This window comes from Callorhinus ursinus, unplaced genomic scaffold (assembly GCF_003265705.2).
Source record: "Callorhinus ursinus isolate GAN/ISIS: 27379988/994484 unplaced genomic scaffold, GSC_fseal_2.0 scaffold13, whole genome shotgun sequence".
NCBI lineage: Eukaryota > Metazoa > Chordata > Mammalia > Carnivora > Otariidae > Callorhinus > Callorhinus ursinus.
The window spans coordinates 7,451,435-7,479,369 of NW_027397075.1; the positions used below are offsets into that span (position 1 = coordinate 7,451,435).

The 27,935-nt window shown below is 37.0% G+C and overlaps 1 protein-coding gene across 1 annotated transcript in view; it reads right to left on the reverse strand.

Annotated features, from left to right (window-relative positions):
- The window catches only part of ATF7IP2 (activating transcription factor 7 interacting protein 2), a 58,412-nt gene extending 30,804 nt beyond the window's left edge, over positions 1–27,608 (reverse strand). The window contains exons 1-6 of the mRNA XM_073899526.1: positions 27,288–27,608; positions 12,234–13,090; positions 11,069–11,193; positions 7,018–7,152; positions 6,445–6,543; positions 2,191–2,351 (exon numbers count right to left, since the gene is read on the reverse strand). Coding sequence (XP_073755627.1) covers positions 2,191–2,351; positions 6,445–6,543; positions 7,018–7,152; positions 11,069–11,193; positions 12,234–13,080 — 1,367 coding nt within the window. The 5' untranslated portion in view covers positions 13,081–13,090; positions 27,288–27,608. The remainder of the gene's footprint in view (positions 1–2,190; positions 2,352–6,444; positions 6,544–7,017; positions 7,153–11,068; positions 11,194–12,233; positions 13,091–27,287) is intronic.
- Between the last annotated feature and the right edge of the window lie 327 nt (positions 27,609–27,935).

Below are 27,935 nucleotides of genomic sequence, written 5' to 3' on the forward strand. Positions count from 1 at the left end.
ATAATATTTCTTCCTTCTTTTTCAGTCCTTTCTATATTGACCTCTTTTTCTTTCATTAGCCAAGAGATCCAGTATAATGTTAAAGTGGTGAGAGCAGGCATCCTTCTATTTTGTATCTCAAAGGAAATACTTCCAATATTTGGCCATCAGATCTGTTTTAGGGTTTTTGTAGATACTCTTTATCAGATTAAGGAAGTTACCTCCCTATTCCAAGTTTGCAAAGAATTTGTTTTTAATCATAAACAGGTTATTTTATCAAATCCTACTTATATTGTGGTTCATGATGATTCTTCTTCTGGCAAATTACATTAACTGGTATTTTATTATTGACCCAGCAGCATTCCTGAGACAAACTCAACTTTTATAGATTGTTGAACTTGGCTTTACTAGTATCTTGTTTAGGATATCTGCCTCTAAATAGAGTCCATGGGTAAAAATGGACTATAATTTTCCATTTCTGTAAAATGTTAAAATTGATTTTAATATTTCACATTTATACAAGATTTTTGTATCTACTCTCATAAAACAAACTGAAAAATATTCCCTCTTTTTTTATTTTTTGGAAGTTTGTTTAAAACTGGTGTTTTAAACCACTGAATCTTGGGGCACCTGGGTGGCTCAGTCGTTAAGCTTCTGGCTTCGGCTCAGGTCATGATCCCCGGGTCCTGGTTTCGAGCCCCTCCTCGGGCTCCCTGCTCAGAGGGAAGCCTGCTTCTCCCTCTCCCACTCCCCCTGATTGTGTTCCCTCTCTCGCTGTGTCTCTCTCTCTGTCAAATAAATAAATAAATAAAATCTTTAAAAATAATAATAATAAACCATTGAATCCACCCATCAGGGTCAAGTTATATACACTTGTTAGCATGGCTGCCTGGGACAAGTTTCATAAATTGCATGTTCTTCCTTTATTATAGAACATAAGGTAGATTGTTCATATCATAGATAGAAGCCACTGATAAATTTGACATATTAGTAGTCTATAAAATGCTATCTTAATGGGGTCTTCACTTTTTCACTTTTATCACTAGCATTTTGTTTTTCTTTTTTGTCACTTTATGAGTTTCAGCACACACATTAAGAGTGGTAACAACAAAGACTCACTGAAATGTGACTCTTGCATTCACAAACTAAATAAATGCCTTCTTCACAGCAGCTTCCTGGTTCAAAACTAAAATGCAGGACTCAATATCATGCAATATTAGGGTTTCTTCTGAAGAGTCAAAACTGTATGTAAATTCCCCAAAACCAAGGATCTACTGCAAATGGTATAGATTGGTAATGCTTCTCCTTCATTTTGTGGCCTCCTTAAGTATGCATAGCTATTTGGGGAAAGGGTGGTGTTCTTCAACTAATTCCTTATTTTTAGTTATGTATTTTTCTTTTTAAAAGCTGGAGTATAACATATAAAAGGAAAACCTTAGGACATTTTACAGAGTTAATGTTAAGAATAAATAAATAATACTATAAAGCTCCAAAACTTGCAAATCACCAGACCAAAGAAAAGAATTCATTAAAATGCCCTTCCCCCAACATTTATCCAGGCAGGAATCACCAATCGTATTTCTTTGTTAAACTAAATGACTTCTTCCTTACCTGCCCTGAATCTTTTAGACTAGATCAGAGGTTAGGTGTCTTGGCTGCTTTTTGACACAATTAGACAAGTTAACCTGTTCACTGTAATTTGAAGTTATCATGATTCATGATAATGCTTTCAACCTGTAGGAATCGAATACTTTTAGGTACGTTTTTCCTACTCTTAACTTTCCTAGCCTCTAACTTTTGTAAGCCACCATTTTATAGGACCTTGACTTTTCCACGTGTAGAACACAAACCATGAGAATGATCAAGTGATCACTCTGATTACCATAACAAAGATGGAACACACCACAGTAGAAAACCCAATACCCTAGTCAATTCAAAATTTTATTTAGTACTGTGTTGTTTTTTTTTTTTTAAGTAAACTCTACCCCCAATGTGGATAAAGAGTTGCATGCTCTATGGACTGCCCAGCCAGGCGCCCCTATTTAGTACTGTTAAAACAACAATGATAAAAGCTCTGGATAACCAATTCCATTCCTTCATAAGAGACAAGAATGAATATGAACCTTTACACTGATTCATTCTTACCTGAGAAACGGTATGTTTACAAGCATATAGTTAGGTAACTTTATGCATTTTTGTAGAAATGCCTACCTTTCTGAAACAGCCTCATCATGATCCCGTGATAAATTAAGCTTTTCACTTGCTTTTTCTGAAGGGTTAGAAGGTTCAGAGCTCACAGAAGTCTTTCCTTCATCTGGAATACTGACTGACTCTGGATTCTTATCCAAATTCATGGTCTCTGAATTTGTAACCTGTTAATTGGGTGAAGAAAAAGCAGTTAAAGGGAGTGTTACCACTTGTATTCTTCCACACAAAATTGATAGGTAAAATTGCACTTGGAAAATGTTCTCAAAATATTCTTGAATACATATGGCAAAATGTATGTTAAATTATATGTATTTCAATAGCTGATGACAATGCTTACAGTGTCTTTGCCAAAATAAATTTAAAAAAATACTTCAAGAAATAAAAATAATGATAGTATAAATCAACTTCCTAGCTTGGGTGGGAAGGAAAAACAAACACCTAAGACAACATTTTATTCCTATTAGACTATGTTTTAGGAACTCAGGAACATTCGATTGTAATAAGCACACTTTTACTTTCATTGTACTCCTAATAATGAGAGAAGACCAGAAATAAATCAAATTTCCAACTTGTTCTTCCAGTTGAGTTTTAAAACTTGGAAGTTGAAACACTTAGTCCATGCTTTGGTTGAGAATGTACAGTATTTAAAATATATGTGTAGGGGCGCCTGGGTGGCTCAGATGGTTAAGCGTCTGCCTTCAGCTCAGGTCATGATCCCAGGGGCCTGGGATTGAGCCCAGCATTGGGCTCCCTGCTGAGCGGGAAGCCTGCTTCTCCCTCTCCCACTCCCCCTGCTTGTGTTCCCTCTCTCTCTGTGTCTCTGTCAAATAAGTAAATAAAAATCTTTAAAAAAAATATGTGTATATTAAAGAATACAAAAGGGTCAAACTGATTGCCCAACTCATGAGCTTTTCTGGTGGAAAACGTGAACAAAGATGCCTGTACACATGGGCGCCTGGGTGGCTCAGTTGGTTAAGATGCCTGTACACAAAGGCAGACTTCTGAAATGTTATTAAGCTTGCAGATTCTATATGTAGAAATAGGTTCAAACAACATTGGAAAATGATAGCAAAAAATATTTGGTATTCTTTCAGTTCCAGGAGCAAGTGGCTCACTTATCCCTGCTACTCTCATCTAAGCATAATGAAAAACCCTGGAAATAATTCAACAGATAATCGTAAAATGTCTCTGAACGGTGGAAAGAAAAGGGCAGACTGCCTGAGGATCTTGAGACTGCGGAGAGAAACCACAGTGAGTTCCCTCGGTTTTCTTTTTATTCATATATCCTACACGACAGGTGTCACAAATGTCAGGGACCCATCCTTCTCGCCAAACCTAGAGCAGGGGGGATTGAACCTCACTCCACACCTGCAAAATCAGCAGCCATATTCACTGCAGCATTAGTGTCATCCCGGTCCCCACATGACAACTGGAGCAACAGGGGGCCTAACCAGCTGCAGTAGCAGTACTGGCAAAGGCCAGCCAGGGATCGAACCCCAGGAGCCCACACCTGAAACAGCAGTGGGACCATCATCCCTCATTTGGGAAAGCTGTGGACAAGATTACTGAAGCATCAGCGTTGTTGGCAGCGCTGCATTCTTTCTGGAGGCTTCATAGGAGTGTTTCCTTTTTTCCAGCTTCTAGAAGCTACCAGAATTCCTTGGTTCAGAGCCCCTTCCTCCATCTTCAGTGCAATCATTCCAACCTCTGCTTCCATTGTCCCATCTCTTTCTGCCTTTGACCTTCCTGACTCCTTTTTGTAAGGACCCTTGTGATTACACTGAGCCCACCAAGATAATCTCCCCATCTGTGAGCTTCTTTTAACACATAAAGTAACATACTCACAGGTTCTGGGGATTAATTCATGGATATCTTTTGGGGGTCATTATTCACCACTATCAACCACTGTGCCAAAATTAACACAAAAGTGACATTTATACAACATTACATCCAACATGCAGGTGTATGTGGAACATTCACCAAGGAAGAAAAAGCATATCTTGGGCTATAAAGTGTCAATAACTCTCAAGACAGAAATTTTACACAGTATGTTCTCTGATCAAAACAAAATTAAATTAGGTATCAATAAAAATAAGATACTTAGAAAGGCCTCAAATGTTTGGAAATTAAACACACACTTCTAAATAACCCATGAGTCAAAGAACAATACCACAAAGGAAGTTATAAATTATTTTCAACTGAAGAAAACCAAATGGGCACCTGGGTGGCTCAGTCCATTAAGCATCTGCCTTTGGCTCAAGTCATGATCCCATGGGCTCAAGTCACTGAGCCCATGTCGGGCTCCCGGCTCAGCAGGAGTCTTCTTCTCCCTCTCCCCCGCCCCTCCCCCTGCTTGGGCTCTCTCTCTCTCTCTCTCAAATAAATAAATAAAATCTTTTTAAAAAAATACAGTACATCAAAGATTATAATCTCTGTAGTCAGAAGTGTAATGTCTAGGGGTGCTCCTGAGTGGCTCAGTTGGTTAACTGTCCGGCTCTTGGTTTCAGCTCAGATCATGATCTCATAGGTTGTAAGACTGAGCCCCGAACTGGGCTCCACGTTCACCGGAGAGTCTGCTTGAGATGCTTTCCCTCTGCCCCTCCCCACCACTCACACATGCTCATGCATTCTCTCTAAATAAAGAAAATTTTTAAAGATTTTATTTATTTATTTATTTGTCAGAGAAAGAGCACAAGCAGGGGAAGCAGCAGGTAGAGCAAGTGGAGGGAGAAGCAGGCTCCCCACTAAAATGAACTCTATCATGATCCCTGGGATCATGACCTGAGCCGAAGGCAGCCGCTTAACCATTGCTCTAAATAAATAAATCCTAAAAAAAGAAAAAAAAAGTGCAATATCTAATCACTGAGATGCTTAGAAAATGCTTAGAAAAAGCAGTGCTTAGAAGGAAATTCATAGCTTTAAATGTTTTCTAGTAGAAAAGAAGATTAAAAACCAATGCTCTTTCTTAAGAAGCTGGAAAAAGAATAAATTCTATCCAATGTAAGTAAAAGGAAGGAAATTATAAAAAACAGAAAAGAGACATGGAAGAGAGAGTAAGATTTTTAAAACCCTAGTCAAGACTGATCAAGAAAAAAAAGAAAACACAGATTATTGGTTTCAAAAATGAAACAGTATATCATTACAGATCTACAAATACTAAAAGGACAGGAGAATTTTGTTAATAATTTATGTCAACAAATTCAACAACTTAGATAAAAGGGACACATTCCTTGTGAAGATAACTTACAAAACTGATATGAGAGGAAATAGAAAAATCCGAATTGCCCCTTACCTATTAAAGAATTGAATTTCAAGAAAAAGTCCTCCTACAAAGAAAGCTCCTTGGGGCGCCTGGGTGGCTCAGTTGGTTAAGCGACTGCCTTCGGCTCAGGTCATGATCCTGGAGTCCCGGGATCGAGTCCCACATCGGGCTCCCTGCTCAGCGGGGAGTCAGCTTCTCCCTCTGACCCTCCCCCCTCTCATGCTCTCTCTCTCATTCTCTCTCTAAAAAAAACTCTTAAAAAAAAAAAAAAAAAAAAGCTCCTTGCCCAGAGAGTCTTCAGAGATGGATTCTATCAAACATTTAAGGAAGTAAAAAAATCTTACACAGACTTTTGGAAAACAGGGGAGGAAATGCTTCCCAATTCATTTACTGAAGCCAGCATAAATATGATACCAAAGCAAATAAAGATACTACAAGAAAAAAATTCAGTGAATATATACTGAAGACTGTATTTAAATTTTATATGAAAAATATAAACAGATACCAAACTCTAATGATACCCCTGCCAAAATATTTTGGAAGTGTATGCTACAAAGTATATTTTGATACAAAAAAATACATTAATGAATGCACCAGATATGAAGATGCCTTAGGAGATGAACAGATTGACAGATATATGACAAAAATAAACATATTAAAATAGTAAAGGTAGAATTCAGGTGCTGTATATACAAATGTTCACTGTAAAAGTTTGTCAACTTTGCTGTTGTGTCTGTTTGAAACTTTTTATCCTGATAAAGTGGTGGGGATCACAAATCACCTCTCTACTCACTTGATGCAAGAAATATAAGTGGCATTTATGTTTAGCCACCTAAGGGTATTTTCTCCAGAGATAACATCACAGGAACATTCTAAATATAAATTTTTCTTTAAAGCCTTCTTAGTTTGAAAAAATATATTTCATATCTTAAAATCCAACTACCTATAACGGTGGGTCAATGAGGCAATTAAAACTCATGTGTGTTTATACCAACCTTACAGGCTGTTTTACTGGTTAATACATTTGGTTCCAAGTAATTCTTTTGAGATTGCAATACTGCTTTAATACGTCTTTGAAGTTTTGATATTTTTGCCTAGAAGAAAAAGAGAAAAACAAATACAAAACCAGAGTACTAAATAATATATAGAGATGGAGGGAACACTATGTATCTGCCAAATGAGTCTTGTTAAGACTTAGACATCCACCCAAATAAATGAGAAATTTTTATATAAGCAAAGATTTACTTTATATAAGCAAACAAAAACCCCAAAACAGTTTCAAACACATTGTACCAGCTCTAATACAGGATATATTTTGAATTAAAAGAAACTGCCTACATATTAAGCCTGTCAACTGACACAGAATAATTGACAACAGAAGAACATAGAATAATATTTCCAATTTCGTAAGGGTCACTATTGCTAATAAACTCTATTACCTATGGTACAGTACACCAGGCTTGTGGTCAAGGATCAGATTTGGGTCTGCTTTATTGTTTTCCTTTCCTAATATGTAAAATATCACCAAATTCTACTTCAAATGAAATCAAATGAAATCAGAAACTTACGAAGAGTTCATCAGCTATCGCTTCATGTTTATTCCTGCACTGTGTCTTCCCAATGCGTTCGGTCAATTCTTTCAGCTTATTATCAAACAGTTTGTAATTTATACTATAGATCTCCTGTTGAATCAAATGTTTGACCTAGAATTTTAAAATAAAAACCAGAACACCCCATGTTTCAAATTTAAAAGCAATTTTATTTTCTACTCCTTAAAAACAGCTTTGTTCTTCTCTGGATTTATTGTAACTGATAAAATACACATTTTTCACATTTTTATGTTTACATTACCCGAAGTTTGACTGTCAAATTTAGCGAAACAGGGCGCCTGGGTGGCTCAGTTGGTTAAGCGACTGCCTTCGGCTCAGGTCATGATTCTGGAGTCCCAGGATCGAGTCCCGCATCGGGCTCCCTGCTCAGCAGGGAGTCTGCTTCTCCCTCTGACCCTCCCCTGTCTCATGCTCTCTCTCTCTATCTCATTCTCTCTCTCAAAAAAAAAAAAATCTTCAAATTTAGCAAAACACACGCAGTATCTAATATTACCAGAAATTTGAATATCAAATTTAGCGAAACACACCCAGTATCTAAATATATGGATATGTTAGAACATAAATTTATTCTCCCAGTGCTAATTTTTGTTTCCTACAGTTTCAGCTGAATTCCATAATACATATTAAAGGAATGGTAAAAGCCTATATTGCATTTATATTTTTTAATGAGCATTACTGAAACCAAGTATTCCATAAAAAGGAACTCCACTTATCTGAAAGCCAGAGCCCAGTGAAAATGGTTGGTTGGTCTACAGTGGATATGAAGCAAATTATGAAAGTCTGAGCCTTGACCCAGCCATTAACAAAGCTATATGACCTTTGGGAAGTCACAACACCTCTCAGCTTCATCTTCCTTGCCCACATATGGGTAGGTAATACAATGTTGAATGTGTGATGCTCATAGGATTTTTATAAGGGCATAAAAGGTAAATATGTGAAAGAGCTCCATAAAATAGAAAACAGTGAATTGACATAAAGGAAATAAATATGCAAGATAATCGACTTTACTTGCATAGGTTTTTTAGGGGGTGACTTTCTATTGTTAAAATGGAGAGAAGTCAGGACTAATTAGGCAGTGACTAATGCTATTTGGCATAATGCACACTATTCTAACAGTAGCTATCACATGAAACATTAATGCATTTCATTATCTGGCTGTTTTTTAGAAAACAGGCCTATTTTCAGGGAGCATAATTAATCTCAATGCCCACTGATATGAATAGCTCTGCTCAGCCATATATTCGGAAATATCCACTGTAATTTTCTGCTGAATTTGTATCCTCCTGTAAGCTGCTTTCGTAACAGAGTAGGTAGTGTCTCTTAATAACAAAACCTGTCATGATACACCCAAGGTATTTATTAGTAATATTTGTATCTTTCCCCTAAATTCTTGCTTCTTGGTGTTTGAAATTGGAACACAAAGCTTCTATGTTAAACTCTTTTATACTGGTATCACTGGGATGATTAGGGTTATTCAACAATTTTGATTATTCCCAAGGTTTTTCCTTCTCATTTCCAATTGTTCTTGCTCTTTAACATTATCATCTACTTGATTTTTTTCTGTAATGCTTAACATTTCTTCAATGATTTCTCAACATTAGACATGATTATCATTTTTACTGTCAAACTTTTAAGTATCTGATTCAACTAATGAGTGCTCAAAATAACACAGTATTTTTACTGACAAGTGAAAACCACCCATGTGTGGTTTTTATGGATTACTACAGCCCTGCCAGTTCAGTGGCTGGGTCAATATGTAAAGCTCAAACTCAGATCAATCTTGGAGAAACTTTCTAAATGTTCTGAATGTGGAAATACTGTTTTGCTAACAAGCGGAGATCACACAGTTTTTGTGAAACTTCCCTGGTAACACACAGATTCCTAGGCCCTAGCCTGGATTCACCAAACAGAATTTCCTGGAAAAAGGCCTGGAAAGCTGTCTAATTAACAGGCACCTCCAGTAATTCTTATTAGGTAAGTTTGAGAAAAGAGTAGCCTAAAACAACAGTCTTCAACTATGAGGGAGCTCAATAAACCACAATTTAAACAAGTATGTACTCCTGGTGATTCAGATGGAGGCAGATTCTTAAAACTTGGTTATTTAAAAGGACTAAATAAATGCCCATCCACGGATTGTTACTCTTGGTTAGAGCGGACATTTCTCATTTAGTGGCGATGTTACTCATAAAAAAGGAAGACACAATAATCTCCACCAAATACCTCATAAATGCCTTCTGCTTATGGTAATGTGTCCCAAATTATGGAATCTGATGGAAATCCTAGGTACAATTGGCAGATGGCAGCAAAAGTAGCCTAAAGATTGGAGAAAGACTAGCAATTATATATTTTCAATCTGCCTAAACTTTCTAAGATGGTGGGTAGAGTGAATAACTTGGACTTTAGAAGAAAAACTGCTCCACTTCAGTAATTTAATTGGAATCAACAAGGCCAACATCCTTATAAAAACCTCAAAAAAGAAGAGTCAACAGCTCTGGGACTCTCTCAGGGAAGAACAATGTCAGAATGCTAGCCCTATTCCACTGGGATTCAAACTAAAAAAACCCCCAAATAGATGTGGTTTAGAGAGTTAACTGCACAGGAATTAAAATATCAAATGACGGAAAGCTAGCTATTTGGAGATAGGTAAAAAGATAGTAATTAGCTAAAACCCAAGATGTCTCTGAAGAATGTGCAAGAAACTTCAGGGAGGGGGGTGGTGGTGGTTGAGAAAACAAAATAAACTGCATTCCTCAAAACCTCGTTGGGAAGGACCATTTTCTGTGTCAACTCAGACCAGGTATTTTGTGAGACAGATAATTGTAATGAATGAAAACTGATTTTTCCATGCCAGCGACACCAAAATATTCAAAGATTAAATGTTGTCTTTATATGTCCCTATCAGAACTTATTTCTAAATTCAGCTACTAATCAACGGGATTAAGACTGGAATCCCAAACTTTTTTCTTAAGCTAGATCTATGCTCACCATAATTTTGCCACCTCTTTCCTGCAAATAACAGAATATTTACATTTTTTTTTTATTAGTGTTTCCTTTGGTCTTCCTGGAAGAAAAGACAAAGTAGAAAGGGAAAAACTGCTAACTCACCTTTCATGCTGGTTCTGCATGAATCTTTCAAAAAGGTTTCCATTTATTTATTATGTGAATACATATTCATATAATATGTAACTATATAATTGTAATGGTCTGTTTTAGAAAACAGTAGTGTTTTTGTTTCTGAAACAGCAGGATAGTTTGGCTTCAGACATTTCGGTCCATTAGAGCCGACAGACATTAATCTACTACATAATGACTTTCAGTTGAATAATTCTAGTGGTAGTAAAATAGCAAAACACGATGGTTAAAACAGGTCTTCATTACAGGACCTATTAAAATTGAAGTTCATTACACTTAAACTGAAGAGTTGATCAAACACGGTAAAATGTAGTACAATGAAATAAAATGGGGCAAAATGAAAGCAAAATGTGCATTTGATGATGCTATAAAACAAAGTATCAGAAAATCCAACACATCTGTGTAAACCTGGAAATTAGGGCAAGTAAACCCGAATGCAGCAGAACTTTATGATGGACTTCTGGGTTGTCTGAGTCTATGAAGTAGGGGTCAATTGTGATGAGGTATACAAATGGCTGTAGTTGCAGATCAGAGAACCCAAAGACCAGAACAAAAGACATTGAATTATTCAGCAAAGCTTAAGGTCATGCAGTGTCTGACTTTCTAAGAGATTTAAATATAATATTGACTAAAAAGTCCATTCTCTTTCTACTACAGCACTCTACCTACACATGATTCTCTAGGTTACTCTACATGTTTTGGTAATGTAAACAATGATCTTTCCCTAATATGTCCATCAGTTGATTCCATTTTCATATACAACTTTTGCACCAAGTGAAAGTCTTCTGTACTAAATCATCGTGGAGATCAATTAACTTTTACCATTTTTTACTAATCAGAAGTTTCTGAAGCAAATATATAAGCCCCAATATTTTACCTGTTCCAGCAATGCTGTTTGCTTTCCCAGGGCTACACAAATATTTTCATTAATTTGCTCTGAGGTTTTCATGCGCTTAACATTTTCTTTGTTTTCTGAAAACATCCTCTTCTTTTGATTATGGCCTTAGGGAAATGGAAAGATCAGGAAGTAAAAATATTTCTTCTAAGGAAGGAAACAAGGGAATTCTCTAATCCAGGGACTGTCTAAGGAAATAGAAAAACTAAAATGTGACCAAGGCAGCATTTTTTAGACAATGTAATTGTCTAAAAAATTGTGATAAACTAACCTTAAAAAAATGATTATCTTAGGTTCTTAGGTAGGATTCTGGTCTCAGATACACTTTCCTTTCAACTTCATTTAATACCTATTTAATACTAACAAGAACTGAATAAATTATAGCACTTAAATCCTCTAGTTACTTAAGTGGTCTTACATTATTTTTATACAGTTACTTAGGCAGTCTTACATATTTTTAATAGGTGATCCTGTTATTTTTAAGTAATTTTAAATCCATCTTATTAGATGATCACTCTGTAGCCTAGACAAGAACACAAAATTTATCCTACAAAATGTTTTTCTTATATTTCATTAACTTACAAAAAAAATCCTACTTCAAATGAAATTTATTTTTGCTATTTTAATAATTTTATAACTCTAGAATTTCATTGGTTAACTATTTGATGTTTCTCTGTCATTCCACACATACACGTATGTATGTTTATGTGTATATATACCTATTATCTATCAGCTAGGTCAATTCTATGGAAAGAAATGAGTTCACTAATGATTAAAAAAACTCTTTCAACTAGCCTCCTTATTAATCTAATAAATAAAACTTCAAAATAAGAAGAGATGTAGATGAAATAAACCAAACAACTGCCATAAGTCACCTTTTGATTTTTTTTGTACTCTCAAGGGAAAGCGACTGATTCCTTCTTTGCCAGAATTTACTTCCCTTCAAATATGGAGGATACCATTTCCCCCTCCTCACCCTAAATGGTTGAGAAACAAGATACTCTGAAACAATTATTGCCATCATTTACTTTTTTCCTGGCTATAGACACTCTATGGTTTCTATATCTGAGGCTAAAAAAAATCCCCCAAAAGGAAAGTGACTATGACTATTTTAATTTCTCCAAAAGATGCATAAGTATACACTTACTGTTATTACTATCAGTGTCAAGTGCTGACAGCCGTGTTGAGTCTATACTTTCAAAATTTGAAATGCTGGAATGACAGGTTCTACAAGATTCTTCACTTTTCAAAATTTCAGTAGCACAGTTACTGGAAATGACTGAATTCACCAACTTAGGTATTTTATCAACAGGTAGAAAACGGGTATCTGAACTTAAAATTAAAATGTCACCTTGTCTTTTATCACATGACTCAGAATTGGAGTTTGTTTCTAAATAAGAAACTATCTTGTCGATTCTTTTATCATCCAAGGTATTGTTTACTGTAGTTTTTGGCATTTGAACCATACCAGGCAATACACTGGATGGACAACAAATGGATTTCAGATTACAATCTTCTTCATGTTGTTCAAAATAGGATCTTGTTATATCTGTCTGACATTCAATATGGTTTTCAGAAGTGTTCTGTGAATCCTTTGCCTCTTGTGTAAAGAGTTTCCTGGAAGACTCTATTGTTTTGCTTGGCTTTTGGTAAGGGCACACAACTTGTTCTTCAATGTATTCCAATCTTGTTTCTGAATCAACAATTTCTAGTGGTTTCATTACATTCTGAGAAAATGCTTTACTTTTCTCTGAGCATACTGAATTTTTGTTAGAGTCCAATAAGGAAGCATCATTTTCAGAATGTCCATATTTGCTATTTATGACACCAGTACTTGAATTCTGATTACCACTTGACACATTATTCCCAGTTGCTGTTTTCAGTGCTTCGGCATTCTTTGACTTATTCAGGATCTCTACTTGCTTCCGGCAACTCACAGGCATTGTTTTTTTGGCTTTTAGTATCTTCCGCTTACTTCTATCTGGACTTGCCATCTTTTATACCCTAGAATTTAAAATACCATATTTAAATGCACTTCTCTAGCAGACAGAAGCTTATTTATTTGTAATATTAATGTTCAGACTATTTCTAGAGATTTAGATAATTATTTCTCTTGAAAATTACATCCATTTTCATCTGTCACTGAAAATGTACAAGTAATTTTAATTTTTTTCTATAAATCTAAACTATATAAATTCAAACTTTATATTGCCAGTAAGCCTCTGCTTGATACTAAGGCTGTTAATTTTATCTGGCCACTTTTTGTACCACCTCACTGCCATAACCACTGAAGTCTGGTTTCAATTATCCAAGCAGGCCATACCTTATATAATCTAAAGATTAAACTGCATTTTTTTCATAAAAACAAAACTCAATGTTTTGCAAAGAATTTTCCATTTTCTACACCTAGTGGCACTATCTTAAAGCTTTCCTAATGTTCAAGTTTCCAAAATAAATGGTACTGCAGGAGTAATTCCCAAAAGTTAGGAGTATAAAATGAGTGCTAAAGATACACAACATGATGCTAGTTCAAACAAGAAAGCCAATTTAGCTTTTAATTATTTTTCATAATTTAATAAAAATCTACATAGCAGAGAAAAATATTTTAGTGTTTATCTCTCACTATATCATATCAAGTCTGATCTAAACTGTAGGTCGGTAGGTAAATGGTTTAAAGGAAATAACTGTGAAATTACAAGGCAATCAAAGGCATAATAAAAACAACAAAAAAAGGAAAAATATGTATGTATGGGCATGATAGGCCAGTTATCTAACAAAGTATAGAGAACTTACTAAACTGAAAAGACAGAATCTAGGACTTTTGAAGGCACAAATAGCCCAGTCAAAGCTACCTGAGTAAGTTTTTCATTTATCACTATACCTTACTTGAAGCTTTCCTTTATTATATCCTTTTAATTTACCATATCATTTGATCAGGAACAGTTCCAGGATTTGTGAGATCTTAAGTTTGAGGTGAATATGTATTTAGAACAAGAAAAAAAAATCACAACGAATTCAAATTTTAAAAACCTGTCTGTCACGTATAGGGGTGCCTGGGTGACTCAGCCAGTAAGCATTGACACTTGCTCTCAAGGTCATGTGTTCAAGCCCTGTGTTGGGCTCCACACTGGGCATGGAGCCTACTTAAAAAAACAAAAAAACAAAAAAACAAAGAAACAAAAACTCCAAAACACAAAAACAGACCTGTCATGTATTTAAAAAAAAAAAAAATCACAAAATCAAAAAAAATAGCATACTTTCATTAGTTAAAGGCCTGATTCAATATAAGGTTTTTCCCTATAGGACTACATATTTGATTGCCTCTTCATGAACACAATTTTTGCAGTATTTCCCATAGAGAGAATGAACAAACTAAATCTTTCTTCTAGCATGCTTAATTTTTTTCTTTTTAAGTATGCTCCATGCCCAGAAGTGTGGAGCCCAATGCAGGGCTTGAATTCATGACCCTTAGATCAAGACCTGAGCCCAGATCAAGAGTTGGATGTTCAACCAACTAAACCACCCAGGTGCCCCATTAGCATCGTTGATTAAATTTTAACTGATAATCAGGATGCATAAAACAATCAGCTTCATGTGAAGACATACTTTTTGTTGGTACTGCTACAGCTATGTGACTTATAAACACAAAAATTCTTACTTGATTTTAAAGACAGAATTCCTATCAAAAAAGAAAAAAATATAGTGAATTTTTAATTGAATATGCTATTATTTTTCTAACAAAAAGAGAAGTTCTTTCGACTAGAAATCCATGAGAACTAAATCCTCTACTTATGTTTTTAAACATCAGGTGATTGGAATATTTTTTCCTGACTACCTTCTGGCTTCATAAATTTCAATTCGTGGCTTCTTCATGCCTCATATATTGCAGGGGCCAGGCACTGTAGACCATCACAATCAGGCCAACAGGCAATAATTACCTACATTCAAAAGTGTCTATGAACCACAAATGTATCCTATTAAACCCACACTAAGTATATTCCCAATCACAAACTGCCTGAAGCTATTCTACTCCCAGGTGACACAAAGGTAAGGAGAAATCAAGATGAAGAGAGACAGTAGTCTTAAATGATTATAGTTGAAATATCTTATTTTATAAATCTTACAGAAACTCCCAACCATGTGAATACACTGCTGTGGTCCTTTCTCAGGGCCTTTAGAAAAGGCCCAGACTAGTGAAAAGCCCTGAAAACTTTGCGGTAAATATGCCTCTACATTTGATGCACACACAAGACATGTAATGTCCATTAATTATGAAGTATGACAATGTATGAAAATACTGAGTATCTTTGAACCACCCACCATTCAGCCAAATACCACCAGTAACTTGCATCTATCCAAGGTTTCCCACACCATGCTTCTCCCCCCTCTTCCCCAGCCTAAGGTAATTTTGTATCCTGCATTTTGAGTTTATACTTCTACTTTTTAGGTTAGTTTCATTATAAATGTGATATGTAAACAATATAGTTTAATTCTACTTACTTTTGACCAAACTATATAGTTTTTTTTTTTTTTAATTTATTTGACAGAGACAGAGATAGCGAGAGAGGGAACACAAGCAGGGGGAATGGGAGAGGGAGAAGCAGGCTTCCTGCCAAGCAGAGAGACTGATGTGGGGCTCAGTCCCAGGGCCCTGGGATCATGACCCGAGCTGAAGGCAAACAACTGAGCCACCCAGGCACCCCAGACTATACAGTTTTCTAACATGTTTCTTCAGGCATATCCCCAGACTCATCCATGAAACTGTGTATAGCAGTAATTCATACATTTTAATGGCATCATAATGATCCATTGGGTCAATATAACAAAACTTCTTTATCTAGTTCTCTATGAGGGATATTTGAGTCATTTCCAGTTTTCTTTTTCTTACTAACATTATTGCTACGACTACTGTTTCAAGATGCATGTCTATAAACATTTTTTGAGTGGATTTGTTGGGTAGCAGTAAGATATACAAATGTTCAAATTCTCAAGATAGTCAAATTATTTTCCAAAGCAGGTATACCAATATACACCCCTACAGGCAATGTATGAGTTACCACTATCCACATCCTCTCAAGCCTTTGGTATTGCCAGACTTAATTTTTACCAGTCTACTTGGATATGGATATATATCTCATGGTCTTAATTTGCATTTCCCTAATTAGTAGCATCTTCCTATGTTTATTGGCTATACATATTTCCTTATCTGCAAAATTCCTGGTTATATCTTGCTTATTTTGTTTTTGACTGGGCTGTCTTTTCTCATTTATTTTTTAAGAGAACTTAATATATTATGAATAATCATCCTCTGTCAATCATTTGTTTTATGAGTTACAAGTATGTTCTCTCAATTGTGGTTTGTCTTTGGATCTTCCTAATTTTAATACACATTTCTTTTTTTTCTTTAATGGCTGAAGTTTAATCTCTCTTGAGAAATCCTTCCCCACCTCTAGGTAATACATGAAACAGTGAGGCCTACTGGTGGTATAGAAGCCTTCTGATCTAAGTTATCTCAGGACACAGACCTGCACCATGGCTGTGCAATTATAAAAATACATAATATAAAAGCAGACCTGAGTGAATATATAATAGGAATACCTGCTCAGAGAGAATTATTTTTTTTAATTTTATTTTATTATGTTGGTCACCATACATTACATCATTAATTTTTGATGTAGTGTTCCATGATTCATCGTTTGCGTATAACACCCAGCGCTCCATTCAGTACGTGCCCTCCTTAATGCCCATCACTGGGCTAACCCATCCCCCCACCCCCCTCCCCTCTAGAACCCTCAGTTTGTTTCTCAGAGTCCATAGTCTCTCATGGTTCGTCTCCCCCTCCAATTTTCCCCCCTTCATTTTTCCCTTCCTACTATCTTCTTCTTTTTTTAAAACATATAATGTATTATTTGTTTCAGAAGTACAGGTCTGTGATTCATCAGTCTTGCACAATTCATAGCACTCACCATAGCACCTACCCTCCCTAATGTCCATCATCCAGCCACCGCATCCATCCCACCCCCAACCACTCCAGCAACCCTCAGTTTGTTTCCTGAGATTAAGAATTCCTCACATCAGTGAGATCATATGATACTTGTCTTTAGAGACAATTATTTTTAAAGTTTATAAACATGAGAAAATTGGTCATAACTGTGCAACTTGTTAGCCGATAAAACTCAGGGCACTGTGGAGACGTACTTCACTTGGAAAACCTCTGCATCAGTATGCTTAGGGAAAAATAAGTAAAACTGCCAATAAAAGGCTCAGGGAAATTAAGTACTGGGGACTGCCTAAAAGATAAATGACAATTTACATATTGTAGAGAAGTTTAGTGAAATTTATTATTGGGAGAATAAAAATAAAAGACAGTCTAGTTGGGGATCCCTGCCATCATCAGGACTTCTCTCTGCAACCAGCTCCTTTGCTGTCAAATAAGCAACATTTCACACAGATCTTTAAAATCATGGTACTGTCCAGCAGGACAAGGTAGGAAAGAGAAGTCATCTATATTTTCTCAAGTTTTAAAGATCTGTCTTTCATTATTTAAGTCCTAAATCCATCTAGAATTGATTTTAGAATATACTGAGAGGAAGGGATCTAATTTCATTTTGTCCTCAGGTGTATAATTAATTATTGGACAGTATCCTGTTAATTTTGAACTTTTAAAAATGTTACCTTTCATTCATCTGATGATATAACTCTTGCTGAACATCCCATCAATTTGTTTTAGATGTCTTTTGTAAAACTTATTGAAAATATTTAGCCTAATGAATCGTTTAATAGAATTTAATCCATTTACGTTTAATATTGCCACTAAAGCTTTAACTTACACTTGGTGTTATGCCTTCTGATTTTCATAGCTTTTTGCTGTTATATTTTACTTTCTATTGTTTGATATCTCCATATTATACTCAAACATGAAAATGTCCTTTTTATTTTATAAGGTCTACATATGCTTCATGATTCCATGGATTCTAGTATATTTAAAAGTTCTCTAAAAGCATTTCAGCCAGTGTTTCAGTAACTATTGAAGTAAAGAGTAAAACAATATTATTTAAATATATATTATCTTAAAGTATTCAAGGGGTGCCTGGCTAGTTCAATTGGAAAAGCATGTGACTCGATCTCTGGGTCATGAGTTGGAGCCCCACATCGGGTGTAGAGATTACTTAAATAAACAAAACTTAAAAAGTATTCGAACTTTACATCCCAGATTTTACCTTACTTTTATGGTATATATACTTTCAACAATAATTTTGGATATTTACATTCTGCTTCAGAGCCAAAACTGGCTATTATTAATAAATCTGCTATAAACATTCATGTGTAAGTTCCTGTGTGGACACATTTTCATTTCTCTTGGTTATATGTCTATATGGAACTGCTGAATCATACTGTAACTCCATATTTAACCTTCTGAGGAACAGACTGTTTTCAAAACCATCTGGACCAATTTACATTCACAACAGTAGTGTATGAGGGATTTTGTTTCAATATCTCTTCATCAACCATTATGTCTTCTCCAGTAGAGTCATCTTGGTGAGAGTGATGTGGTACCTCATTGTCATTTTGATTTGCATTTCCTTGACGGTTAATGATGCTGCTTATTGTTCTAGCACCATTTGAAAAGGCCATTCTTTCCTCCAACGAATTGTTATGGCACTCTTGTCAAGACCAATTAATTTAAATCTTAAGGTTTATTTAAGGATTCTCAGTTTTATCCCACTGATATATAGGTCTCAATTACTGTAGTTTTCTGTTAAGTTTTAAATTTAAGATATGAGCCCTCAACTTTGTTTTTGAGGATTGTCTGCGCTATTCTGAGTTCCTTGAATATGTATATGAATTTCAGGATCAGATTAACAATTTCTGCAAAGAAGTTTACTGGACTTTGATAGGGATTGTGGTGAACCTAGACAGATCAATTTAGGGAGTATGGCAACCTCAATTTTATCAAGTACTCTGATCCATGAACATGATAGTCTTTCCATTTACTTAGATATTTAATTTCATTCAAAGGTATATTGTAGTTTTTAGAGTTTTGCACTTCCTTTTGATACTGCTCTAAATGAAACTATTTTTCTTAATTTCATTTTTGGATTATTCGTTGTAAGTATGTGGAAATTCAACAGAATACTGTATATTGATTTTGCCTGCGACACTGTTGACCTTGTTTTTATCTCTAGTTTTTTTTAACAAACAAGATCCTATCTTATGTTGGTAGTTTTATTTCTTCTTTCCTGGTCTTGATGCTTTCTATTTCATTTTCTTGCCTATTCCGACTAGAAACTCCAGTACAATAACAGAAGTTGCAAAAGTTAACCTCCTCGTCTTGTCTGACTTAGGGGAAAAATCTTCAGTCTTGAACCAGATTCTATATGGCATTAGCTGTGGATTTTTCTCAGATGCCCTTGATAAGGAATTTCCCAACTATCTCTACTTTGTTGAATGCTTTATTGTAAAGGAGCATTGTATTTTGTTAGAAAATATTTTAGCATCTATTAACATAATCGTATGGCTTTGTTTTCCATTATATTGATATGGTAGATTACATTAATATATTTTTGGATGTGAAACCAGCCTTGCATTCCTGGGATAAATAGCACTTGGTCATGGTGTATAATCCTTTCTCTGGGTTGAATTTTTTGTATTGAATTTTTTAGTATTTTGCTGAGGATTCTCGCATCTATATTCATAAGAGATACCGTTCTGTAGTTTTCTTGTGAGGTCTTTGTCTGATTTTGTTATCAGAAGAATACTGGCCTCCTGGCCTCACAGAATGATTAGGGAAGTGTTTCTTCCTCTTCTATTTCTTAAGAAAATTTGAAAAGAATTGGTATTTTTATATGTTTTATAGAATTCAACAATAAAGCCATCTCATACTGGCCTCTTCTGTGTTCTAATTCAGTCCCTGTACTTGTTATAGGCCTGTTCAGATTTTCTATTTCTTCTTGAGTCAGTTTTGTTCATTTGGGTCTCTTTAGGAATTTGTCTATTTCAACCATTTAATTGATTGGCATAGAAGTGAATTGTTCTATAGTATTCTCATCATTTTTTGTAATTTCTGGAAGTTGGTACTTATGCTCCCTCTTTCATTCCTGATTTCAGTTATTTGAGTCTCTTTTTCAGTCTAGGTAAAGGTTTGTCATTTTGGTCTTTTTGAAAAATGACTTTTGGTTTCCTTGATTTTCTCTATTTTTTCTTTCTTAATTTTATTACTTTCTGCTGTAATCTTTATTATTTCCTTCATTCTTCTGACTTAGGTCTAGTTTGCTCTTCTTTTTGTATTAAGAGTAAAAGTCAGGTTATTGACTTGAGATCTTTTTTATTTTTTTTGCCTTAAAAAAAAAAAAAGGCTCCACACCCAGCATGGAGCCCAATGTGGGGCTTGAATTCACAACCGTGAGGTCAATACCAGAGCTGAGATTGAGTTGGACACTCAATCGACTGACCACCCAGGTGCCCTGAGACTTTTTTTATTTTTTTTTAAAGATTTTATTTATTTATTAGAGAGAGAGAGAGAGAATGAGAGATAGAGAGCAGGAGAGGGAAGAGGGTCAGAGAGAGAAGCAGACTTCCCGCTGAGCAGGGAGCCCGATGCGGGACTCGATCCCGGGACTCCAGGATCATGATCTGAGCCGAAGGCAGTCGCCCAACTGACTGAGCCACCCAGGCGCCCCTTTTTTTTAAATATAGGTGTCCATCACTACAAATTTCCTTTAAAATATATATATATCTGAGAGAGAGAGAGAGAGAGCACAAGTGGGGGAGAGGGAGAAAGAGCATCTCAAGCGGACTCCCTGCTGAATGTGGAGACTGATGTGAGGCCCCTATCTCACGATCCTGAGATCAAGACTTGAGCTGAAACCAAGAGTTGGACGTTCAACTGACTGAGCCACCCTGGCTCCCTGACTACAAATTTCATTCGAAGAATTGCTTTAATTTCACTTCAAAGTTTTGGAATGTTACGTCATTTTCATTCATTTGAAAGTATTTTCTAATTTCCCTTGAGGAGTTCTTTGACCCAGAGGTTATTTAGGAGTTGTTTAATTACCATACAGTTGTGAATTTCTCAAATTTCTTCTCGGCACTGAATCCTAATTTCATTCCACTGTAATCAGAGTGTACTTCATTGACTTCAATCCTTTTAACTTTGCTGAGGTTTGTTTTATGGCTCAGTATGTCTATACTGGAGAATGTTCTAGGTACATGAGAATGTGCTTTCTGCTGTTATTTTGACTGTTTACAAGAGGTCTCTAAGGTCTACTTGGTTCGTAGTGTTATTCAAGTCTTATTGATCTCCTGCCTAGTTTTCTATTCATTATGAAAGTGCTGTATTGAAGTCACCAATCATTATTATTGAATTGTCTACTTCTCCCTTCAATTCTTGTCAATATTTGTTTTATGTATTTTGGTGCTGTTATTAGGTGTATATAATACATACATACACACATATGTATATATAATTGTTATAACTTCCTGAGGGACTAGTCCTTTTCTTTTAAAACATCCTTCTTTACCTTTAGTAAAATTTTTGTTCTAAAGTCTATTTTGTCTGAAATCAGTATAACCACTCTTACAGTTGCTCTTTGTACAATAGATCTTTTTCTATCCTTTTACTTTCAACATATTTGTATCTTTCAAACTAAGATGTTATCTCCTGTAGACAGCATATACTTGGATGCTGTTTCTCCTCCAATCTGAAAATCTCTATATGACTAGATTGTTTAATCCATTCAATTTTACATTATTAATAGTTCAATTTGTGTCCATTTTACATGTCTCACATCTTTTGCTTCTCTATTCCTTCCTTTAATGCCCTAGGTATCAGCTTAAAAGGCTTTATAAGTGGCATTTTAAAATTTCACATTTATGGGGTACCTGGGTGGCTCAGTTGGTTGAGCATCTGCTTTGGGTTCAGGTCATGATTCTGGGGTCCTGGGATCGAGGACCACATTGAGATTCCTGCTCAGCACAGAGTCTGCTTCTTCCTCTCCCTCTGACCCTCCCTACTTGAACTCTCACTTGCTCTCTCAAATGAATAAAAAGTCTTTGAAATTTCACATTTCTGCCTATTACAGAGAAATATAAGCAGTGTTTTAATTGATCACATCTCCCAATTCATTAGATTCACTTGTTTGAATTTTCTATGTAGGTAATGTCATGATTTTTTTCTGGCTAATCCTTATTTTTTTCTTTTCTTGTCTTCCTACATTTAGAACCTCCGGTATGATGTGATAGGTATGCTGTTAGTGCACATGCTTCTCTTATTACCAAACTTGGACAAGGTGTGGCATTTCATTATATCACCGTTAAAAACGATTTTTGTAATAATTTTTGGAGATACGCTTTATTGGTTTAATAATTACTCTTCCATTCCTAGTTAAGATTTTACCATGAATATGTTTTCAAGTTAATCAAATGTCTTTTCATATCTATTTAGAGGATTACATAATCTCATTTCTTCAATTAATTTGCATCATGTTGATATTTTAAAATATCTTATCTAGCTTATTCCTAGATATTCTCCCATGTTCTGGATTAAGTTTGCTAACATTTTGCTCAGGAATCTTGTATCAATATTATGAAAGAGAAGAGTGTAATTTTCCTTTATCATGTTTTGACAGCGAGAGTATATATGGTGGCCTCATAACACTGCAAGGTCTTTTCGATTTTCTTTAGTTTGTGTTTGCAAATGGCATTACTTCTTCCTTAAATGTTAGAAATAATTCACCATAATGCCATCTGGACTTGGAGTTAACTTAGTGATAAAGCTTTTCAATTATAACTGAATTTTTAAAAATAGACACAAGACCATTCATATTTTCTACATCTGTTTGTTAACTTTAGTTGTTTTTCTCTTTCAACAGAATTTCAAATTTATAAAGTTATTCATTATATTCTAATTATATTTGTAACATTTGCAAGATCTGTAGTACTTCTCTTTTTTTAAAAATGGATGGGGGTGGTGGCAGCTCCAGTCAGGCTCAGCCTCCTGCTGTCTTGCCTCCTGCACCAGCTTCTTAGCACATCTGGGCAGATGTCAGGACAGTGAGTTAAGTATATTGACACCCACTGGCCCTGAAGATTGGTTTTGCAGCAAGCCTGGCCCCACTGGTCCAGCAGGCTGAATTCACTCTGGCCCATGGCTGCCTCGCACAGGGACTGTGTCAGCTGTTGTTTCTGCCACTGCTCCTTCTTTGCCCTGGTAGCCAGCCAGGCTTCACTGAGTCTGGTGTAATGTTCTTTTTATTCTGTTTCTGATATTAGTGACAGTTCTTTTTTCTTCATCATTCTTACTAAAATTTATCCATTTAATCACTATTTTCAAAGCACTGACTTCTGGCTTTTCTGACTTTCTATTGTACGTAGTGTTCACCATTTCCTGTTGGCATTAATTTCATTTTCTTCAGGCTTGATTTGTTGTTCTTTTTCTAGCTTGAGATGAAAACTCAGATTTTTAACTTTCAGTTCCTTTCCCTTCTCACTTTGCATTTAAAGCTATAAAATTTTCCTCTAGTTCTGCTTTAGTTGAATTCTACACATTTTGATAAACCCTACCTCAATTTTAATACTTGGTTCAAAATATTTTCCAATCTCCATACTTCTATGATCTGTGGATTATTTAAAACACTGATTAATTTCCAGGCAATTGCAGATTCCCTATTTATATTTTTGTTGAAAGTTAGTTTAATTACACTGTAATCAGAGAATATTCTCCAAAATTATTTCAATCTTTTATTTGTTGAGGCTAGCTTCATGGTCAGTTTTTCCAAAAGCTCCAGATATACTTGAGCAGAACATGTCTTCCAACACTGTTGGGTGTGATGTTATTATACGTAAATGCCTACTAGTTCAGATTTTTTTAGTTGTGCTGTTCACAATCTTCCAGCTATTAAAAACACTGATTGTAGGTTTGTCTATTTTTTTTTTATTTAATCATTTTGCTTTTTTCTTTATATAGTTTGAAGCTTCACGTAGATACTGATTCGAGTTTCTCTATTCCTGGTGATGGACTGGTTTTCTTCATTATGAAATCTCTCATAATGCTTCTTGTTGAGACAGTATCTTAACACATGTAAGCACTAAATAAATGGCAATTCTTGTTATATTTTTTAAAAATCCACTGAACCAAATCTTTACCTTCCCTTTACTAAAAAGTGAAACTTGAAAACCAACCAACCTGAGCTAGGTTATATAACTTGTTCCAGGAAACACAGTTTGGAGCCAGCATTTAAATCCAGGATCTTAAGACACAAAGAAATCTTGTATCACAAGTACAAATCCTCCCCTACCCAGAAAGTCAGTTATTTCTCTCCAAATATGAAGAGACAGGGTTATCTTCAGGGGTATATAATGGTCAACAAAATGACAAAACTTGATCGACTTGTGCCAGGTGACAATCTCATAATGAGCATGAACTAATCCTTACTCCTCTAAGTGTGGTCCATGGACCAGCTGCATCAGCCAACTTCTAAGTGCTAGTACAATTTTGCTTTTACTTTAAAAACTTATCAATGTAATACCATAAAATGAAACAGTATAAAGTGCTCATAATGAAATGAAGTAGTTGCCTGTCAGCACTCCTTAACGCCCAGTGACAGTTAATTTTAACTAACCATTTGTTTTTTTATATCTCAGTATTAATACGTTCACACTAGTTATTTCTTGTTACAAATTCTGACCATTATCAAATTCCTATACTTAAGAGATGAGATTTAGCTCTTTTCTATACCTATGCACCTTTTAATCACATCAGTAGCTAAATCAATACTTAAGTTGTTATAGGCAAGTATTTTCTACATAATCAGACTATCATGACTGTATTATCTTTCCTATATTTTGTTTTTCGTGAAGATAATGAATTTAATCTACTGACTTCCTATAAACCTATCTTTCACTGTTTTCAAATTCATCACAACTTGTCATCTATCTATGTTTCCCCTTTTTCCCAACTCCTTCAAGGTCATGTTTAAAGATCACCTCTTCAAAAAAGCCTTCCTCCAAGAAAAGGACTTCCTTATCTGAATATCCCATTACAAATATATATTTTTAGTCATGAGCTTTGAGAGCAGAGATGTGTCTTTACTTTTACAACCCCAGGAAGAGGAGTTTCTTTATAAAGCCGCTTTATAAAATGCGGCTTAAATGTATACTCAACTTATAAAAATTAAGTTCTGGAAAGCCAGCCAGGGTCATTCTTTCCTTAAAGTACCAAAACAGGCCTCAGCAACTTTTGCCATTATACACACTTATGACACGGAGGTACGTTAATGGTACTGCATTTAGTAGATTGTGTCTACATAATTAATGGTTAAATGTAGTAAGATCTGTCTATGAACATCCTTTATATCCTAAGAAATTTAATCAGGAGTTCAAAATTCAAACTACATCTGATTATCTCCCCTACCCAGAAAGTCAGTTATTTCTCTCCAAATACTACCTGACTACAAACTTTCTGTCCTAATGAGATTGGTAAAGCTGAAAAGTGATGAGAAGTTAGGTACCTGGGTCTATAGTAATGCATTTTAAAGGTATCTGTCAAGGTTTAAGACTCAGAGAACAGGCGCGCCTGGGTGGCTCAGTCAGTTAAGTGTCTGAGTTTGGCTCAGGTCATGATCTCAGGGTCATGGGATGGAGTGGTAGGTGGAGAGTCTGCTTGTCCTTCCCCCTCTTTCCTCCTCCTCCCCCTGCTCGTGCTCTCTCTCTGAAAATTAAAATCTTTAAAAAAAAATGGCTCAGAGAACAGAGTATTTAAATGATAATATAAGACGAAATAAGATAGTCCTTTTTTATATTTAATATAATCTCACTCAACTTAATGAGAACACTCTTGCACATTCAAAGTTATAAAGTTTATTTTTATTTGTAACAACTACCCAATATATTACTTAAAATTTGATTACATGAAATGAAATACATCTGTAAACACCCACTAAAACAGAATTACAGGATATGCACAAAGATGTGAGGGTCACACCGTTATTTTTACACCAGAATTCAAGATATTAAGTAGCAAGGAAATACAGTGGACTGAAAGCTGAGGTGATGTACAAGGGTCATTAAGAAAAAGAGCAGAAGATTCAAGATGTACCTAGACACACCAGCTCTTAAAAGACGTAAATCATTTCCAATACGACACTCTTCATGCATTTCTGTTGAGGCAGAGGTCAATCTTAGGATGTGGTCTGTACAAATCTGCAGATCAGACTGAGAGTTAAGTAGATTAATTCGATTAGGGTCAGACTCAACATCTCTAAAAACCGAACTGAAGGATATACTACGAAGGCATACTTCACAAAAGCTGGACTTGATGTAATTAAACCTTGATTCAGAGGCTTCATTTTTGCATTTTCAGTAGCTCTCCTGTGACATAAGTTATCTTGGTCTTGACTGTTCTTCATCATGTTTTTGCAAATACCTGTGTCGCGGATCGTTTCCTGGCTACAAATAAACACAACACAAAATCCTCATGGGAAGAGTATGAGATCCCAGGCTGGAGTAACCAAAGTCCGTTTAAAGTGGACAGGACGCAAAGCGGTCCAACGTGTTCCTTCCAAGGGGCTACTGAGCACACTGCTTCTAGATCTTGACCACACATAAGTCTTTAGGGCAGTGAAAGCTAGTTCGTCCTGGATCCCACAACAGATGCCGGCTCGCCACGTCAGCAGCTTCATCTTCAGGCCCCGTATCAGGCAAAGCTGGAAGAAGTCAAGTTTTCCAAGAACAGTCGGACTGGAGTCAGAGACACAAAAGCAAACAATATGCTTCCTCTGTCCACCCTACACATCCTCCAACTTTGCCAAAACGGGAGGGAAAGCCGGCCAGGTGGGGGCCGGAAGGAGAAAATGGTCTCTGATAAGTAGATACGCCCGTATTTTCAAGCTTGTGCGCCAGCGGAAAAGCCATCTCCAGGACGACTGGGCTACAGCATCCCCAGCGCGGCTCAGCGCAACAGGTGTCCGGCACACGTGTGCGCGCCGACCCCCCAGACCCGGGCCGCGGGACTTCAGGGGGCCCCTCTGTCCCCGGGCCCCCCGCGCCACGACACTTCTCGATGACAGGCTCCTCGCCCCTGGGGAGCCTCCATGCGGCCGCGCCGGCCCCCCGCTTCTTCAGCCAGCCAGCCAGCGCCGCGCGGGACCCCAGTTGCCCCGGCGCCGCTAAAAGTAGTCCGGCCGGGCCCCGATCCCGTACTTACTCGGAAGGATAAAAGCCTGAGGCCGCCGCCGTGTCCCTCCGTAGCCGCGACCCCCACGCGGGGCGCACGCAGCCGCCGCCGCTCCCCGCACCGCCCCCCTCGGGAAGCGCCGCGGACGCGTGCTCTCGCCCGTCGCGGCTGTCCTCCCGGCCGGAGCCCCGGGGCCACTCTGCGGGCGCCTTTCGGTCGGCCCCGCCACTGCGACCGCCCTGCTCGCGCGGCGTCCCCGGGCTTCGGCGCCAGCCCTCAGAGAGACGCGCGGCGCCGCGCAACCGCCGACTCGGCCAACCGCCGCTCGCGCGGCGCTCTCGCCCGGCCCCAACGTACCTCCGGCGGCGCGGCACCGGCCGCTTCTCTCAACAGAAGCTCAACGAACAGCAACCGCCGAGCACAATAACGCTCCCGCCAGGACCTGTGGAGGTAAGTCAGCCCGCGCCCGCCCCAGCCGGACTCCCGGCCAATGGCAGCGCGAACATGCGGCGATCCAGCCAATCAGGGGCGCCCTGCTGGAGTGGGCCGGGCGGGGGCGGGGAAAAGCGGCCGGGAAGTGGAAGTCCGCTGCGGGGTGCCGAGAGCTCTCCCGCCGCACCGCTGCCTCTCTGGCTGTCGCCCGTGGCCGCCGAGTGGCGGCGCCGGGCGCCAGGCCGT